Source organism: Littorina saxatilis, linkage group LG10, assembly GCF_037325665.1.
Source record: "Littorina saxatilis isolate snail1 linkage group LG10, US_GU_Lsax_2.0, whole genome shotgun sequence".
Lineage (NCBI taxonomy): Eukaryota > Metazoa > Mollusca > Gastropoda > Littorinimorpha > Littorinidae > Littorina > Littorina saxatilis.
Window position 1 is genome coordinate 19,266,340 of NC_090254.1, and position 20,816 is coordinate 19,287,155.

General features: G+C 39.8%; 1 protein-coding gene across 1 annotated transcript in view; it reads left to right on the top strand.

Moving 5' to 3' along the window:
• The window catches only part of LOC138979052 (uncharacterized), a 93,753-nt gene that overhangs the window by 31,683 nt on the left and 41,254 nt on the right, over nt 1-20,816 (top strand). Inside the window, exons 19-28 of the mRNA XM_070351862.1 lie at nt 553-950; nt 2,533-3,482; nt 4,552-4,755; nt 5,742-5,939; nt 7,616-7,752; nt 14,839-15,010; nt 16,084-16,154; nt 17,719-17,756; nt 19,662-19,865; nt 20,489-20,600. Coding sequence (XP_070207963.1) covers nt 553-950; nt 2,533-3,482; nt 4,552-4,755; nt 5,742-5,939; nt 7,616-7,752; nt 14,839-15,010; nt 16,084-16,154; nt 17,719-17,756; nt 19,662-19,865; nt 20,489-20,600 — 2,484 coding nt within the window. The remainder of the gene's footprint in view (nt 1-552; nt 951-2,532; nt 3,483-4,551; nt 4,756-5,741; nt 5,940-7,615; nt 7,753-14,838; nt 15,011-16,083; nt 16,155-17,718; nt 17,757-19,661; nt 19,866-20,488; nt 20,601-20,816) is intronic.

Here is a 20,816-nt window from a genome sequence, read left to right on the forward strand (position 1 = left end):
TCATGCTTAAAATCAATGCTCTAAGGCCTACACACTTTAAATAGAAGTTGACGATTAGTAGTTTCATTGGTGGAACAAATATTGAGAATACAACGGCTGAAAGGGTGAGAGGTTTATTTACAGGAATCGCCAGTGTGTTCCAATCTCTACCATCGACTCTACCAAAGCTGCATCCGTACAGTTCTAGCACACAGTTATGCAGAAATAGAGGGAAAGAAAAGAGGTATTCAAGACAACAAAAGTGCAATTGAAAAAGAACATTACAGATATACCCGAAGCTCAGAATATCTTCGACTATTTTATTGAATGACAACATTTTAGAGTGCATGTCCTCAGAGGTAGGGGATACCCAAACAAAACAAGACAAAGCAAACTCATGGTGTAAGGTTGAGTGGCATTCCTGGTAGCTCATGTTGCCCTGTGATGTCAGTTTGTGCTTTGACAGTACCTGTAATCTCTACGCGGGCTTTCAGCGTTCATCACTAAGATAATATACATGCATTCTGACTTACCTTTTAAGACAATTTGGTAAGCATGTTTCGATTCTTACAGGTCATCGGCAAAGTGGCAGGTCGTGGTGAATGCTCCGAGTCACACATTGCTCTGGCCATGAAGAGGAACTCGGAGGACACCAACCTCTGTTACTACGTGGACCCTTCGCCTTTTCTCGACCGCTTGCAACCCATCCCCAAGTGGACACAGGAGTGTAAAGACTTCATCTTCAGGCACCTCTTCGACACAATCGACTTTGACAAACTGACAGAAGGTTTTATAGAGGTACTGAAAAAGATCGGCAGAGAGCTCCTGGACATTGGCAAGAAGCTTTTGGTAAAAGCCATAGACCTTATACCTGACGAATACCTCGGGCCTTTGAAGAGCATCGCCAAAAGTGTGGTTCAAGGCATTGATTCTGATCCAGCAAACCTGAAGAATTTGTTCAAAGATGGAGTGTAAGTCTAGGACAGCCTTATTTTTGTTAATGTTGTTGAACTTTTAATTTCTTTGCGTGTTTCATTCAATCAGTTTTCTTTCAGTCATTAAAACGACACTCATGTCCAAAAACAAGTAAAAAATCGGCCTTAAACTGCTCAATAAGATACACAGTTCGGTTTGGGGTTTGTTCTCATGGCACCTTATACAAAGCACACCTTAAGTAGTTTTTGAACGTCCAGTTGTTTTGCCAGGTTTTTGCAAATAGTTGCAGCGTGACAATACACACACTCTGTTGTGGTTGAAAGGTAGACTGATAGTTGTCTATGCATTGTCGTTGTTTTTGTTTGCCTTTTTTTTCGCTCCGGAGGACAGGGAATATTGCATTTTTTTACCTGCTGGTTCCGTCTGATGCCGTTATGGATGATTGCCAGCACTGTACAGAATCGGGAGTCAAACGTAGAAGTGCTTGCCGAAAGTAAGCGCTATCCTATACTCAGTGTTACGGAATATTTTTGAGTTTATCATTGCAGAATGTGTCTAAATGACAGCACAGTGAATCTTCCTGGGAACAAGACGCCTTCTCTGAAATGGCTTCTTCTCTTCTTTTTCTTTAATCTCCAACAGATCATGCTTTGAACTGCACGATCAAATCATGTGGGCCATGTGCAAATAGTATGTTTCCATAAGAAGCACTGAACACGTGAAATATGCGTGTTTCTTTATCCATGCCACTAAATAGTTGAAATGCTTCCATTTGAAACTTTAAGGCCATCATTCGGAGTTGAAGCCCGTCCAAAGCCAACACGAAGCTCGACGGAGCAGAGCGACAGAGGTCTTCAATAAAGCTTTTAAAGTGCGTTAATCACACCCACACCCACACCCCCCTTAATTCATGACCGATAAGTTTTAGATGGAACCATCTCAATGTTCTTGTAATTCAATCTGTTTGGCATATCAGTGCTTTTGTATATAAGTAATTTACAGTAATGTGGTCGGTCTACGAAAACCTTTTTTGCGCAAGATTACAAATGCGACGAGGTAACATGTTATATTTCTTATTATGATTCACTTTCGGAACTTGCGAGAATCAAGTCGTTACGGTTTCACGATCCGTTTTCTTTTGCTGTAGTAGTTCTAATCCGATATTTTTTTATTTTGATGAGAACGATGTGTAGTAAAATCACATAACTTTCTTTTTGTCCCAGAAGCAATCTTTAGAATAACATACATCACTTACAATTATTCATCGATGTTATCTATTCGGCATAAAACAATCATCTCTGTGTTTTTCCGACTTTCCGAATTCGCGTTGTGGGCAAGCTGAGATTAATTCAGCGTATATCAATACCATCCTCTAGTTCGTGTACAGTGGGTGAATACAATGAGAATTGATAACGGGTGATTTATATGTGTTTGGGCAATCTGACAATCACAGAATCTGTTTCATTCTAGATACAGACTTGATTAAACTACAGTAGTGAAGCATGCCTAAAAAATTCAGAATATTTTGCCTTCGCGTAAAAATGTCACATACTATTTGACCAATTGCTAAATAGACTGGGCTGTGCAAAACAGTAAGAACACATCCTTGTTTTACAGAGACAACATGAAACAGTTCTTTGGGGACATCGGCACGGATAAGTTCAGCTTGAACAGCGTTGTGGATATGGCCCAAAAAGCTGCAGGATCGTTTGGAGGAAGCGAGCTTCTCAACACGGTCAACAAGGTCACTGGACTGGTAGGACAGGCACAAAACCTCATCCAGAACCCGTCTCCTGGGGGGCTTCTTTCCCTAGCGACTGGAGGAATCAGTCGTCTGTTGTCATCTCAAGGAATATCTTCGGGAGGTGCTGGGTCCATTGTCGGTTCAGTAATAGGTGCATCAGGTCAGCTTGGTTCCGTTGTTGGTCAAATGGCGGGTCATTTTGGCTCTGGGAACGTTCAGCAAGGTATTGGGTCAGCCATGAATGCATTTGGTCAGGTGGCAGGTCAGTTTGGCTCAGGAAAGGTTCAGCAAGGTATTGGCTCAGCCATGAATGCATTTGGTCAGGTGGCAGGTCAGTTTGGCTCAGGAAAGGTTCAGCAAGGTATTGGCTCAGCCATGAATGCATTTGGTCAGATGGCAGGTCAGTTTGGCTCTGGAAAGGTTCAGCAAGGTATTGGCTCAGCTATGAATGCATTTGGTCAGGTGGCAGGTCAGTTTGGCTCAGGAAAGGTTCAGCAAGGTATTGGCTCAGCCATGAATGCATTTGGTCAGGTGGCAGGTCAGTTTGGCTCTGGAAAGGTTCAGCAAGGTATTGGCTCAGCCATGAATGCATTTGGTCAGATGGCAGGTCAGTTTGGCTCAGGAAAGGTTCAGCAAGGTATTGGCTCAGCTATGAATGCATTTGGTCAGGTGGGTTCCATGTTCGGGAAACTGACTAGCCCAGACTATGGTATCTTCGGGTCCAGATCTAAGAGACGCGCTCCTGGGTCGGTGGCTGGGTCTAACGCGCTCGTTGGAGGAAGAACAGGGATGATGATGGCACTTAAAACCAGCTCACGTTCAGGTACGTTTGGAGGGCTGTACTCTTTCTTTTTATATTCTAGAACCTGTTCAATACTTAAATGATTTACAATAACTTTGAATGTCAGTAACTAAATTACATAATTTGAATTATTGTTTCTGCTTCTTAATTTCTTTGCGGTTTGGAAGTAATGCCTTTGAAGAAATATTTGGACATTTTATGGTTCTCCATCCATAATCAACTTTAGATTATCTGTTCAGTAGTAGCTTAGTACTAAAAGCAACAAGTAATTCATTTTTCGTCAGTAAACACTTTTTGGGGGGCTCACACTTGCAACAAATGAATTTACTGACATGTTCTTGCAATGAGAATGATTGCTGTTCAGCTGAAACAGCTTGTAAGTCGCTATTCTATGTGATTATTAAACTACGTAATTACGTTATTAAATTATGTAGTCGTGCACATTACATTATGCTATTGTATATATATGATTTTACGGTAAAGTACCTTAAAAGTACCCAGTAGTGAACTAACGCCCACCCCCCACTTTGGGTAAAAAACTGTGTAATGGGTATAATACCTTGTAAACACCCACCCCGCACATTTGATCCAAATATGTCAACAATTGTAAAACATTTGATATTAGACCTCCGCGCGCAAAACGGACATCATTCAAGTAAAACATGACAAGATCCGTATCGTTGACACTGCAGTCTCTGGATAGCCATGCCAAAACAGGACACAGATTTGGGGGGAGAGAGAAAGAGAGAGAGAGAGAGAGAGAGAGAGAGAAAGAAAGAGAGAGAGAGAGAGAGACAGAGACAGAGAGAGACAGAGAGAGAGAGAGAGAGAGAGAGAGAGAAAGAGAGAAAGAGAAAGAAAGAGAGAGAGACAGACAGACAGACAGACAGACAGACAGAGACAGACAGAGACAGACAGAGAGAGACTACCTGCGCTTCCGACTTCGTCACTTGACATAGTTTCCTTTCACACATTGCTGCAGATGTGTTCATAACGGCATAGCTGTCATGAGACTGCAGCAATCGAGTTTAGAAGAAAACTTGTTGCAGACCATTTCATTCTTCTCACGAAGTCATTGGCATACTTTCAGCCTGTCCATCCTTTGGCAACGCGCTGGCATCAGCCCGTAGTGCAACGTGCTTTGCCAACAAGGACTGCCTCGGCTTCAAATGTGACGTCAGCCTACCCAGTGCAGTGGTCAAGGGAATATTTGACGTCACGGTCGAAGCCTATCCTTATCAGAGAACAGTTAAAATAACAGGCAGTGGCAAGAGTGTTTATGCCTCTCATGATGGTATGTATTATAATGTGATTAGGTCCAACATTATGTTTTTGTTTAAAATGTTTTTATTAACCCCACTTTCAGCCACACACGTCGCCCGCGAACCCCCCCCCCCCCCCCACAATCACAACTGTCAAACAATTCTGCATGTTGACGAGGATAGCGATTTGGAATGGTATTCATAAAGGCAAAGTCTATTCTGTACATAACAGCTGTAAATTAACCCAATGAGTAGTAGCTATATTTTATTATTGGGTCAGGAGAAAAGTAAGTGAACACCTGCCTAATTTTCAAATCCTTATCACTTTGTTATTGTTTCAATGACGAACTTGACAATTCACAGAATCAATGCTCATAGAGTTTACGTTTATTTTGTAACACATTTTTTGAGTTTCATTTTCATGAAATGATTTTATTTGTAAGTTATTTTGTGAAATTGCTACTACAAAGTGTCATTCATGTTCAGAACTACGTGTATCAGTAGTGTCAAGACATGTGGTGGTGGCGCATACCGTCATTGCTTGACTCTGAATCAACAATTTAACCATCAGACAAGCCTTCCTTTTCACTTTACATGTCAATTTTGATCTCTTCCAATACTTCAAGAACAGTATACCCCCAACAAACACATCTACCCAGTGCACCCAATGTGCTGTCCACCATATTTTCAACAAGCTAAAATGGACTGTTAAAGATTTTAGCCAAATGCTGAGAATGTGTCTTGCTATTATGGGCAAAGAGAAGTAACAAACGAAAGTTCAAATAATTATTTGCAAAGGACAACAATTTTGACTTGGCTTCCTTTACTTGAACAAAGATGAAAGCATCATGCATTTACCGCGTTTGACACACGGGGTTGGGCACAGCACAATATAGAATGTAGCTTTTTACTGGGTACGGGCTTTCCAATGGTAAACAGACTGGGAGAATGGTCCTTGTGTATCACTACATCGAATAACCGTAATTGTGCTCAAGATATGTGAATATGTGTAAAACAGGCAAGAAAACGCTGTCCCCTGGTCTCAAGGTGATGGGTTTCACAATCAAGTTCAAGGTCATCACCCTCTGGCAAGGGAAGAAGCTCTGGCTGTCTCTCGGTATACAGGCCTGCTCAGTTGATCAGTGTCTACAAGACGAAATGCTAGTGAGATTCATCCAGCTTGACCCCTTTGGAAGAAAGAAACGTTCTGCTGGAGGTAAGAGCATGTTAATGACCATTGTTGTCTGTAGATTGTGAACGGAAACTGAACAATCATATTTCAAATAACTAAGATGTGTGTACGTGTGTGTGTGTGTGTGTGTGTGTGTGTGTGTGTGTGTGTGTGTGTGTGTGTGTGTGTGTGACAAATATCAATGGCTTTTATGCTATATGGCGAAATAAATTCTTCTTGTTCTTATTTCTAGTAGTTCCATGATTACATTTGCCATTGCGAATCACACTCGAAATGTCTTACCTTGAAGAATGAGTATCAATAAATTCAATCAGTGCAGATTGGTAAAAGAAACATGTTTTCTGTTCAATGTATGGAAAAGACGTCAAGTTTGGGGCGCGTTCATTTATTTTTATTTTGACGGGTGATGTTGTCTTTTGCATGTTTTGCGAGTAAATCTAAAAAATAAATGAAAGTAACAATACGTTTGTTACGAGAAACGTCAACATAACTCAGGGCCGGACCAAATGAGTTGTAAAGGGGGGGGGGGGGGGTTCCTCCTTTTTTGGGGGGGCAAATCAGCGAAATTTTTGAAAAACGGTTAAAATCTGTGCAATCTGGTGCATTCTGGGCCTAGTTTTGAGGGTTAAGAGCAGCATTGTTTTGGTGGGGGGGGGGGGGGGGGGTACCTTTTTCTCATCGGATTTCACATTGAATAAAATTTGTTAGAGACACACACAAAATTTATTAAAATAAAAACCAAACAAAAAAACACTCAAAGCAAGGTACATGCTTTTTCCAGGGGTGGGGTTCCGGAACCCCTGGAACCCCCTCCTGGGTCCGGCCCTGTAACTTACCATCACACTAAAAACTAAAAAAAATCTTAAACGAAATGAGGCAGATTATACATTATACTGTTATTGATAACAGAGAATGAGGTCAATGCTGAATATGTCTCGTGTACCCCGTGGGATTTCGAGACAAGAAACAACAATACACAATAAACAGCAACTTGGTGATTGATAAAACGTTAAGAAGGTCAAAAAGAAAGTTATTGTCGAAAAAGGTGCGACATGTTAAAAGCTGACACCTCTGAAATGTTGATGTGACCAGAGAAGGTACGACGTGAACTGCATCACACAGCACAATATTAGACAAGATATGTGAACAAAACTGAATGTTTTGGATACAGTTTTGATTGTTTTTTCTAATGATATGCAAAACGTGTACTGCTTTCTGATTTTCCGTCTATTTTAACGCAGGAACCTTGATTTTGTGAATTTGAATTGGGGGGGGGGGGGGGGGGTGTCTGTGTTGTAGGTTCCACTGTACAAACACTGCCTTCTGCAAACTCAATTCGTTTTGTTGAATATGATAGGGGAATGGATCGCCATTCGTATTACAGGTTTTAAAATAAACGGTCTCATCAAAAAGATCTGTACTCAAACGCATTTGCCTAGGTGTTTTTTTATGACGCGTCGTTTTTATATTGCAAAACAAATAACTCCATCGTAGCCTACTGCGCAATACTGACGCGTAATTTGCTTTTAGAACTCGCATGTTTGCAATTTTTTAAAAAGATAAAAACAATACAAACTCTTCTTTTGCAGTCTAACGAATAGTTTATAATCAGGATGAGTTTAATTCGCCATGTGGTATATGTAGTCATCTGTAATTATCATAGTAAGCCGTTTGTAAGTGTATTTCTGTTTGAACCACAGCTATCCTGAGCGAAACCATGGCTGCCTTGAAAACCATACCCTTAGACACATTGTCTAAAGAACTCTCCGACTTTAACATAGATGCTGGCGAAGTTGTGGGACAGATAACTGGAATTCAGGACACCATTTCTTCCCATGTAAGCTGTTCCTGTTTGTGTACTGAAATTACATTTGTGGTTTTCCCTCAGATTCCGTTTCTAACTCTGTCTCCTTCTTTTGGTGTCTGTCTGCCCGCGTCTGTTTGTTTGCCATATCCTGTGTTTATACAAGTCAGTTAATCTCTTCTTTAAAAAAAACTTTCTTTTTCTCATCACCCCAGTAGGCTTATGTAACCTCAGTTTCAGTGAGCATTCTAGACTTAGTTACTCAGGTCCCGCGTGCATATGGCTGCTGAAGAAAATACCCTTAGGATTGTTTCGCAGATGGAAAATAGGTCAAAAGCTTGGTAACCCAGATCCGTTCATACCTTTTGGCCATCAAGGATCATGAGTATTCGCTTAGCTTTGAACAAAAAACTAAACCTTGTATTGTGATGTCTGCATTGAATTTTTTGGGCAAACTTAATGTGAACCACTACGGTTACTTGTATTAGCCATGTCTACTTATGCTGGGGAACTGGCGGTTCCATATTTTCTCCAATTATGGTCAGCACCAGTTTCCGCCACCATTGTGTCCTGAATAACCCAAATACGCGATCTTTGCCATAGATCAAAGTACGATTAAGTCGGGTTGGTCATAGTTTAAACAAAAAAAATGGTTTCAACAATTGAGTTGCAACAATTCCGTAAATGTAACAAATGTTTTAAGAACTTTTTGAGCAAATCTAGAAAATGAATTATTAAACGAAACGCGAGATTTGCTCTATAGAACTCTTTGCGTTCTGTGATTGTTTCAATAACGATATTGTCAGTAACCGCAAGAGAACAAAACGTTTAACAAGGCAGACTTTTCTCACGCGGGGGGAAATGTTACCGCAGAATAATCGCCGTGTGTTACGGCAGCATTCTGCAGTCCGGTATAAGTCAACCAGGTTACGAGCGCGAAAAGTGTGTAACTTCCAAACTAATCATGAATTACTGTGGCGTAATTATTTAAGCCAGCACTGAAAGTTTATTTGTTCTGGAGCGGATTCATGATTGCATGAGGATTAATTAACATGTTATCGGTTTAATTTTTGAGGCTTATGTTTTAGATTTGTGACAGCGTCGTATCTGTTGATATAGTTCGATTTGGGGATTTTTTTTAAATGGTGGAGATTACAAGAGGCTTGAAGCTACATAGGTCATTTGGTCAGGTAATGTGATGTATCATAACTGAAATGCATCAATAGCAGTGTCCCAATATGCAAGTGTGTTGTGTCATCGGCTGAGGAAAACAGCATGTGTATTGTTTTGGTACGTGTCGCTGTGCTAGCAGTTACGGCCGCCAGCAGTGCACTGATATGGCCGCCCCGCTTCTCTGCAACGACCGCTGACGGTTTTGGGTACGGCAGCCGGCACTCATTTTATTCGTTTAATAATGTTATTGCCAAAGTTTATGACAGTTTGCAAACAAATATGAACGGGTTTCACAGCACATCGGTTGTGCACCGTCGTGTTATCAGGAATTTTGATTCCCTGCTCTCTTTTGCATTTGTCACAGTTTATATCTAGAGTTTTTCTACTTCCAATTAAGCGTTTCACCTGGCATGCACATGGAAAGATAAAATGTTTGTCTGTCAGTCCACTTTCAAGACCTTCGGGTCGAAGTACCTGTGAGGGCCCCAAAGGGGGGGGGGGGGGGGGGGGGTATCATCACGATCACGGGAAGGGACATTTTAGCTTTCACGATCACAGTTACCTTAATTTTTGTTTTCACGATCACGAACACCAGTGGCAAATCACGGTCACGGTAAAAGTTGCATGTACAGAAAGCACGTGTCAAAGTAAACACAACCACACAGTAATTCGCTCCTCTGGATCTATTGTTTATTCAACACAAAGTGAGAACTGTTGCACTTTTTTATTATTATTTTTTTAATTCTCTTTCATACACACATAGAAATACATATCATGATTTGTAATCAGTAACAAGAATGTTGTTTTCATTGTTTTTTCTCTCTCTCTCTCTCTCTCTTTCTCTGTCTCTCTCTCTCTCTGTCTCTGTCTCTCTCTCTCTCTCTGTCTCTCTCTCTCTCTCTCTCTCTCTCTCTCTCTCTCTCTCTCTCTCTCTCCACTCATACACATTCAACTCCCAAACCCTCACTCACACACATGAATATATACTTGCACAATTTCACATTTCCAGAGCTAAATATTGTAAACCCATTTCCTGAAAAACTATTGGGTGGATTGAAATTAAAGTACATGTATGTGTGATGGGTTCTTTATTTTCAACTTTGCCATACAATTTGAGGTACACCATCGCCTGTTTTCATGGCCTTGAAAAACACACAGGAATGCTACAGGCCAAAAATGTTTTTTACCTGAAAGAAGCGCGCAGTGCCAGTGGCGAAGCCACAAGCCTGAGCCTGCGAAGCAGGCGAGCCAACTAGGGGGGTCCGGGGGCATGCCCCCCCGGAAATGTTTTCAAAAAACAGTTAAAATCTGTGCAATCTGGTGCATTCTGGGCTGTAATAGTGTTGTGATCTTGTTAAAAATCCCATTTTAGCCTCCCCCCACCACCATTCAACACACCTCCAAACTGGTGAAAACAACACTACTGTGCGCTGGCTTCATTGAGACCGGCGCCCGGTCGCGTTGCGCGATATTCACACGGATCGTCTTTGCGGAAATTTTTCAACTTCACCGGAATAAATGTGACTTTACCGGATTTTGAAAACGGCTTTATCGGATTTCCGGCAATTACTGGAAAAGTAGCATGCCTGACAGAATCCCCAACGAACATGACTTTGATCGTCTTTGACATGAGGATCAAGTTACCCAAACTGGCACCTCTCCCCGCCATTGTTTCTGAATTTAACCCATTGTTGATATTAAAGTTTACAGGCGCTAAAATTAATCCAAGCTTAATGCAAAGACTGAGCGACAATTAGAATCTATGCCAAGCGTGTCCATGTTGCTGGGATGAAAAACACATTTCTAGTTTCGGTTTTGGCTACACGCAGACTCGATCTCGAGCCAGTCGAGGTCACACTGAGCGAGTGACAGCCGGACGTGGCAATGTCGACAATGTCAATGATCTCACTCAAACTCAAAGATCTTGAACAAATTTCAAGATCTTTGCCTACATTCACGTGACAGTCATAGAGCAACATAGATCAACATACCTTGATATTTCGTCTTCGGAAAGACCGACCCGTAGCCTGACCTTTCCACCAAGGAAGACATTCTCGCCGCCTGCTTTGGTTTGGCTTGAATCCACACAATATAACAGAAGTTCGATGACAGTACCGCTGCACGCCATTTTTGATCTTCGAATTCGAATTTGACTGAATGCACTCAAAACTTTTGCACGAAGCCCTTCCATTGGATGAAGTTTGGCAGATTTTTGCAATTTGCCTTCTGATTGGATCTCTTTTTTTGTGTGTGATTGGTTCTCTTAAAGGGAAGCAATCGCTGTCAAAATCATATTTCTGAATGTGTTGTTGCTTCCCTTCAATCGGGATTGGCTCCTTGACGAATAGAGGATCATAGAGTGATACAGCTGTGAAAAAATGTACGTTGAAAATAAAATGCTTTGCAATAATGCCCATCACGATCACGAAAACAAATGACGATCACGATCACGAGACTTGATTTTTTTGTCATCACGGATCACGGGCAAAGTCCCATCACGATCACAGAAATGGAAATTTCGGCAATCACGGTCACAGAAAGGTCAAAAAACGCCAATCACGATCACGATTTTAAACCCTTTGGGGCCCTCACCTGTGATTGTAATGTTCTTTTTGTTAATTTAAACGTTTCAATAACTAACCATTCTTGTTTTTGTTTGTTATGAATATTGGAACGTTAGCAGTCTATCCGTTTTTTTTATTATTGCATACTCAGTTTTCGCTGTTTTGAGAAAAATTTGCCGCCTAAAATATAACTTCAATTCATGGGTTGCTATTTTCTAAAGAACAGTGCAATAGCAGTCTAAATGTGAGTCAATATCAGTTGTTAATGATATTCGATACAAGTTTTACAACTGAGAAAATATAGAGATATAGGAGCTTTTTATCCAAAGGTGCCATCTAGAATTAGTATCTCCGAGTTTTTTTCCCCCTTTATTACCTAACCTTCAGTGGCCATATTGAATATTTTTGAGAAAAAAATATGTGTAAGCTAAATAATGTGTACAACAGTAGCAACATCGTATCTTCCATGTTAAAACATAGTTTCTGTCCAAATGTGGCACGAAAACCTCATTAGTTAACTTAAAGTGGGCTTTTTTGGCGCTCCCTTGAAATAAAAAAGATACGAGTTTTCGTCAATGGGTCGTTCTACAAAGCTGTGTACCACTAGAGCGTCATGACTTCAGACATAGATTTCGGAATATTACCCTTGCTTCTCAACTATAACAAGTATATCAGCTGACTGCAAATTGATCAAAGAGATAGCGATAATAAAAGCAAGGAGATCGTCTGGTTGGTTTGTGTTTTTTATGAAAAAACCCATAGAAAATGGCGTCAAAAATGGCGTCAGAATTGTGACTTACTTAGTGGTTGTTTTGTTTAATCCGTGTGGCAACCAATGAAATGCGAGCATGAAACCACAGACATATGCACTTAGCTGTGTGCCCCACCAATTATTTGAAGTGTGCATTTAGATCGGTCAAAAATAACGGTTTTCCGACGTAACATTGATTTCCAAAACCAACCGCGAACTACGCGAGCATGCCTATATAACTTCAGTACGCTGGAATATGAGATTGTGTCTGTTATCAGCCATTACTGATGTGATGTGAACGTGTTAGAATGTGCACCGTGTGTAATCGATACGATTTGACTGTGATTTTGCCTTTCGCGTGACGTCACCAAGCTTCGTTTCCAATTGTTCTGGTTACGATGGATTGTACAAATTAAAGTGTGTTACTTACGCACGCATCAGATTTGTTGTTTCTTTCGCATCCGACGTTCTACAACATCGCTGAAAGGTATGTCCATAAAACAATGTTATTAAGTTTTGGAACGCAGCAGGCGTGGAACGTTTAATGTGTCGTTACCAACGAGGGAAGAATGTAGCGTCGAAACATGTTCACGATTCATCGCACTTAAAGTTAACATTTTTCACGTCTCTTTGACAAGTCTTAGGCTATTGTCTGTAGTCTAGTCTTTTGCCAGTTGTAAGAGTTTAGCATAAAAACCGTTGAAGCTTTCATCAAAATTGGAACACACTGTTCTAATTTTTCTCTTTTTCAAAACGACAAAAATAAAGTCATCAGATCTAATTATGTTGCAAATAGAGTTTGTGAAGCTAATTTGTTTGCTAGTTGGGATAAAAGAAGCATTCCCTGCCTGGTAATATTTAGCTTCTACGTCCGGAAGACGTTGACTGGGCGAACCGAGTTGCATCAGATATCAAATTCATTTCACTAGCGTATAGCACCCTCTACCCCCTTGGAATGAGCTCTAAATGTGAAGCAAATAAAGCTTGTCACTATATACTATGGCTTTTTGTTATCTGTCTCGTGTGTTTGGATCCTATGTTACGTTAAACATGTGTGATGTTACACAACTTTCCGACCACCCCTCGTACCCTAAAAAAAAGCATAACATTATCTTTTGTTTAGCATGGCAACGTGGCATATGTCTATATCTTTCACATAAACCATAAAAACAACCTATTCAGACACTTTCAATTTTCACGATGCATGTCACACTTTTGGTACACAGCTTTATGGAATGACCCCTTTATAACTTTGTCTCACTTTAAAAAGCAGCAGGAGATACTAGCATTTCTCACCACATGGGCAAAAAAATAAAGGAGCTCACGATTGTTTCAAAACCTCAAAAATTGAGATACCAGGTTTTTGAATTAAAGCGACGATATAATTAGGCTCATGCATCTTTTGGTAATGTGGAGATGAAATGCTACATTGCACTATAATAAAGGATGAAAAGAATCTTTTTCAAATCGAAAGAAGGGGCACAGGCACATTAATACAAAATGGAGTTTGTTAGAGCACTTACTGACAATTTCAGTTATTGAAATATCACAGTGCGCTAAGAGATTTATAGAGCAAATAGAAAGAAAAAAACAAGTCGCGTAAGGCGAAAATACAACATTTAGTCAAGCTGTCGAACTCACAGAATGAAACTGAACGCACTGCAATTTTTCAGCAAGACCGTATACTCGTAGCATCGTCAGTCCACCGCTCGTGGCAAAGGCAGTGAAATTGACAAGAAGAGCGGGGTAGTAGTTGCGCTGAGAAGGATAGCACGCTTTTCTGTACCTCTCTTCGTTTTAACTTTCTGAGCGTGTTTTTAATCCAAACATATCATATCTATATGTTTTTGGAATCAGAAAACGACAAGGAATACGATGAAAGTGTTTTTAAATTGATTTCGAAAATTTAATTTTGATCATAATTTTTATATTTTTAATTTTCAGAGCTTGTTTTTAATCCAAATATAACATATTTATATGTTTTTGGAATCAGGAAATGATGAAGAATAAGATGAACGTAAATTTGGATCGTTTTATAAAACATTTTTTTTTTACAATTTTCAGATTTTTAATGACCAAAGTCATTAATTGATTTTTAAGCCACCAAGCTGAAATGCAATACCGAAGTCCGGCCTTCGTCGAAGATTGCTTGGCCAAAATTTCAATCAATTAGATTGAAAAATGAGGGTGTGACAGTGCCGCCTCAACTTTTACAAAAAGCCGGATATGACGTCATCAAAGACATTTATCGAAAAAAAACACAAAAAAACCGGGAATATCATTCCCAGGAACTCTCATGTAAAATTTCATAAAGATCGGTCGAGTAGTTTAGTCTGAATCGCTCTACACACACACACGCACACAGACAGACAGACAGACAGACAGACACACACACGTACACACACACATACACCACACACACACACACACACACACACACACACACACACACACACACACACACACACACACACACACATACACCACGACCCTCGTCTCGATTCCCCCTCTATGTTAAAACATTTAGTCAAAACTTGGCTAAATGTAATGATTGAACAAAGCGCGTAGCGCCGGCGTGTGCATACGAAAAGCAGTGTGCTGTACACCATGTTCTGTATTTGTTTTGTTCAGCTTCAGACGAACGAGGACAAAGCGAGTCAAGAAACGGAGCTAGAACTGAAGACTCCCAAAGATTTCAAAGATGCTGGACATTACCCTCTACCCGGGGAGAAAGGAGAGCTTCATTTACCCATCTTTGAGTTTAAATATATTTTTCCACTCGGCATTATACAATTGGACATTCGTGAGTTACATACTTCTCGCCGAAAGATCTCTTTCATTTTTTTGTTATTGTTAACTATAATCCAACGTTAGACCATCCGCCTTTAGACAAAAGCAAGAACACAAACAGACAAACAAACAAACAGATCAAACAGACCAACAAGTTACAAACAAACAAGCAAACAAACAAACACATAAGCAAAACAAACACTTAGAAAAACACACAAAAGACAAAACAACTATGGTTTTTTTGTGAATTCGAAACGTCACACATTTTTTTTACGGAAATCTCCTTGGCCTTTGTCAGATATCAAGTTCAGGTTCGAATTCGGGTCAAAATATGGAACATTTTCCAAACGTTTTTTAAGCTATGGCTTTTGAAACTTGGCTAGCTGGAAACCCTTAATATACTCACACTGGGTAAACATTTGATTGGCCTTTGTCTTCTGTGGAGGTGACATTGTTGCAATCAGCAACCAACATAACAACCTACAAACCAATCAACCAATCACAAATGATGAAGAGGACATTGCCCACTCTAAATTGTACTCATACCGTTTAGTTTTTGTGGTTGTGCTTTTATTTTGATCGGGGGGGGGGGGGGGGGGGCGGACAAAGATTACATAGTGGTACTCGTAAAAGCCTTCACAGTTTACTTTCAAAGGCAAACCGGTTCCTTCACATACAAGCATTCACGCATGGACACACAACACAAAAGAGAGAGAGAGATTAAAATAGAAACGGGAAATATCTCCTAAATTATACGTAAAGGTCAAAAGTTCTGACAGAAGTCACTTTTATCGGATGAGAAGAATTCCTTTTATTAAAGTTAATTGACAAAAGAACCTGCAAAAGTGTGCATGATGTGAACATATTTTGTATGCCGAAGAAAAATGCTTTTAGCCGTCATCTTTGATCAGCTTTACCTATCAATTTTGTAAATGGCAGTTTAAATGCATATTTATTAAGTTATGCAAATTGAAATGCTAAGATTGCATAGCACGATCTCTTATTAAACGACGTTCACCCAGCGCAGTATAATAAAAGAGTTACTGACGTCTTTTTAATTCACTTTCACTATTGTTCCATTTGCAGACTTCAGCGTCAGTGCTGTATTCGGGATAAAGTTTGACGTCAAAGTACAGGCCATTGACTCACTCATGCAGGTAGATACGCATTTGAGAGTAAAATCCCTTTGCTATGATTTTTCCATTTGTTTTTATTTTTCAAACATTTTTTAGAAAGTTACGTCTTCCAATCACATCTTCCAAAAGTTTAAGAGAGAGAGAGAGAGAGAGAGAGAGAGAGAGAGAGAGAGAGAGAGAGAGAGAGAGAGAGAGAGAGAGATAGCGGGAGAGAGAGAGAGAGAGAGAGTCTGGAGTCTGGAGTCTGGAGTCTGGATGGTTTATTGATTAGGCCTTGGGCCCATTTCAATTCGGGGTGTACAAAGTTTCAAAATTACATGCTTCATGAATAATAATCATAATAATATTAATCATAATAATAATCATCATCATCGTAATGACAGTCGACATGACGACAGTGAAAACAGGCATTTACAACAGCAAAACGTTTGAAAAAGGACAGTAATGCATCAACACAAAATCCAGTCTCTGTCACACTTCACTCATGTCTCTCTGTCATCCTTCCATCCATCCATCCATCCATCCATCCATCCATCCATCCAACCATCCATCCATCCATCCTTCCATCCATCTCATGTCCCTCTGTCATCCATCCATCTAATCATCCGTCTGTCTGTCCAACCATTCATCCGTCATCCATCTATTCATCCCTCCATCTATCCCTTCACATGCCCTTCCACACGCAAATCTGCAAACAGTTATATGCATAATCGTTGCATCTCTGATACATAGCATCACATTAACGTTTCCAAAAAACAAAACATTATTACTATTTTTTAAGCAATCGACAAAAACAACAAAAATAGCATACACATAAAACAAGATCATGCAATATCTCATATTCACTGTCCCCACTCACTGCGTATTTTAAACGCGTTCATGATGAAGGTTGCAAGTCTAAGTAATATTGATCTGTTTGGTGTCGCTAGAAGTAGCGCCAGTTTAAAGCTTGATGGACGGTTGTAATATTTTGCAGGTATGTAGTACTCACGAATACCAGCATATTTTGGACATTTCAAAACAAAATGAATTTCATCTTCGGTCTCATTTGCGCAGAATGGACACAAGTAATCTACAGCTGTTGGCGACCGAATGTGTCGTAATCGATGCACTTTGAGTGGCGAGACACCAAGTCTTAACCTAATCAGACAGTTTCTTGCTTTGACATGCTTCAGGTCATTTAAGTATGAAGACATAGATAAGGCTGACTTGAAAGTGCTATAGAAAAGGAATCGTTCTTAAGTTTGTACGGTTTCTATCCACTCTTGCATTGTATAATGTGACTAGTCTGTTCTTGAATTCCGTTATGAACGCATTTTCATTTCCAACGCCTTAATTGTTGAATCCAGACTTGGTCAAAGCCGTATTTGTATAGCACATAGCAAACTGATGACGCCCATGTTCTTTTATTTTGTTCGTGTAAATAAAGCAGCATTTTATAAGCTTTCTGTGGCAATCGATGACTAGGCATTTTCAGGATGCGCAACCAAAATCGTATGGACTTAACAAACGTGTTGACAAATAACGGGTGTCTGCCAGTTTCTCCATACACAAGTGTGTTTGGTGTTTTCATGCTTGTGTTCAGAAACCTCTAAAGGGCAAACAGATGCACCTTTTCAATAGGTGAATGGTCTGCATCAAGGCCCCAGACTTCTGCCGCATAATTGAGCATGGGCTGGATCTGGGTGTCGAATAGTTTATAGAATATGTTTGAGAGAGAGAGAGAGAGAGAGAGAGAGAGAGAGAGAGAGAGAGAGAGAGAGAGAGAGAGAGAGAGAGAGAGAGAAAGAGAGAGAGAGAGAGAAAGAGAGAGAGAGAGAAGAGAGAGAGAGAGAGAGAGAGAGAGAGAGAGAGAGATTGAGATTCATTTTGTTCAATGTGTTATACTTTAATTTGAGGGGGAACTTGAACCAAAAGTATTCTAAATAGGTGATCTCTGTTTATTTTGACAATGCATTGAGTTCATCTAAGTTTACAGTTTAATCAATCGTCAAAGCGTTAAATAGTATGAACGTTTTTCATTCATGTTGTACGATGACTAAAAATGGTTGTTTTGAATGGTAGTTCTCTCTGTAGGTGTATGGGTTCTTCGTCACACAGCCTTTTTTTTCGGTTTGATTTGTAAACGCCCTACTGTGAAAAAAATACAGTGTTAAAAATAACATAATTGTGTTGTTGTTGCTTTTTTGTTTTAGACAACGCTGAAACCATTTGTTTCCGGTTTGGTTTTAGCCTGGTTGAAGCTTCAAATAGTAACATTTTCGGTCAAGCTTCAAATCAAAGGATATGTCATGGAAACCAGCTTTCCTCTTCTACTGTCGACGAACTACTCACAGCAGCCAGTTGTCACAACGTAATTATATTTTTGCTTGCACACCTTTTAAGGCAATGATAACATTTTTTAATTAGACTTAACAAATGCATATAACTTCTTTTGAACAACCCTTTCCTACAATGTAAGGAATCTGGAACCTCCTGTATTACATCTAACTTCCTTTGCCCTTCCCACTGCCAATCTGTCTTGTTTAAAATAGAGTCTATGTTCCATGGATCGCTCTGCAAATGTCAGGAATCCTCAGGGCGAGTTGTGGCAGTAAATATGATACTATTAAAGTAACTACACTAAAGACACTTGTTTGATGGTCAAGGGACTACCTACGGGTTTTGAATTCAATACTTCCTGTGTTATTCCATGTTCATTGTTTGTTTCTGTGAAAACTAGTGTAAACGTTTCTCATTCTTGGGGAATTGGGAACATTATTAATTTATGCAATGCTTTTGAACTAAGAGCTGTGGGAGTATACACACTTCCAGGGTTTCATTACCTCCAAACAGAACGCAAGCCTGGTTGATTCTCACCAAATTGTAAGATAATAATAAAGTGTATTTATATTGCGCCTATCCCTTACAAAAAACAAAAATATTTGGCTCTAAGCGCATTACAACATGTGAAGGACTTGGTACAATCAAGTCTGACAAGTACAACAGCACAATATACAGTCGGTCTCTTAGGTAAAAGCATACATGGCGGAGAGGAGTTTGGATCAAAAATAAAACATCATCAATTTTTTGAACATGTTTGAAGCTGCAGCTTTGAAACTCCACGCACGGTTATGGTTCGATGACTTCCAGACATTATCCAATGCTCTCCCCTTATAAGGGTGAAGCCGAGTTCAGGCCATATCATGGAATTGTTTTATAACTTTTAGAACATTTTCGAATGTGGGGTTTTGAAGCTACACAAACTCTTTTTGTTTGATGACCTCAGACATGATCTAAGTCAGGTTTACACTAGTTAAATCGCAAAGACACAGTTGGGTCAGGTGCGGGTCAAAAATAAAACAAATCATGATTTGACGCTTGATCTATGACACTTTGAATACTGCAAGGGTTTGATGACATGTAGACATTACTCAATTACACATAATGTTTGCGCAATGGATTTTCTTGCACGAATATTAATCTGTTAACATTAAGCCCGCGTCCTCGTCATTTCGCGATCATGCTTTTTTTTTTAATGGTTTCCAGGAAAGAATTCAAGGTTGAACTTGTGCCCCTAAAGGTCATTTTGTCAGCCCATGTGAAAGAGTCTATCGCGAAATGGGAGATTGATGAAGTTCTTTGGGAATGGCAAGCCCCGACAATCTCAGAGACTATCTGGAAAAAAGTCAACAAGAAGGAAGACCTAGGTCCACCAAGATTTCCTTACTGCCACAAAGTAGCAGAGCAATGGTTTGTTTGTCACTCACTAGATAACGATACGTTATAAATCACCAGCAAATGAAGAAATTAATAGGGGCTTATTTGCATGTTTTGCTTAAATGAACACACATTTTTATGTTGAATTAAAGAGGAATTAAAACAGGCACCATGCACAAAGTATTTGTTTAGATGTATATTTACTCCATGCAGATTTTTTTTGGAAAGCTTTAACGTTGGGTAATGAGGCAAGAGCATTGCTTAAGAGTTCAGAATGAAATATAAATGAAGGTGGAAGTCCATGTTTTCTTATTAACCACTATACTGTTTGCTATTTTAGCATCATTCAAAGGTCATTAGTCGAACCTTTCAAGAGGAGTATTTCTGCCATAAAAGGTAAATGCTTTTTATTAACGGCCCTCCAGTCGATATGGTTATGCGGCACCGTCATAAAAGGTCAAACATAAACAAGAGTTCAGTTGAGTATCGCACAGTGAGCAAGTAGCAACTGAGCATACATCGCAAGAGTAATTAAGTGTTTTTGAACATGCAATATGTAGAATTTACTTTGAATACACTCCAAAGAAAATTTAGGTCCGTTGGATTTTGTAAGGAAAGTTCTGTTCTAAACGTTTGCATCTGTTTCTCTCAAATAGTGGCAGCAAAGAAAAGCGCCAAACACGTGCTTTGAGGGGTGGAGGAGGTGGAGGGTGTTTTGTACACCAGGTGAAAGGAAGACATCCAAAAGACACTGCCTTTAAGCTGGAGGTAGGTTTTGAGAGAGAGAGAGAGAGAGAGAGAGAGAGAGAGAGAGAGAGAGAGAACTCAGAACTCAGAACTTTATTACATAAGGATAAAGGTTTTAGGCTTAGCCTAATCTTCCAACCTGTCCTTGGAACATATACAGAGAATAATTTTAAACAAAAGAAAAGACTGCGCACATACCTCATCAAAGTATTAAACTAATAAAACATTAAAATAATG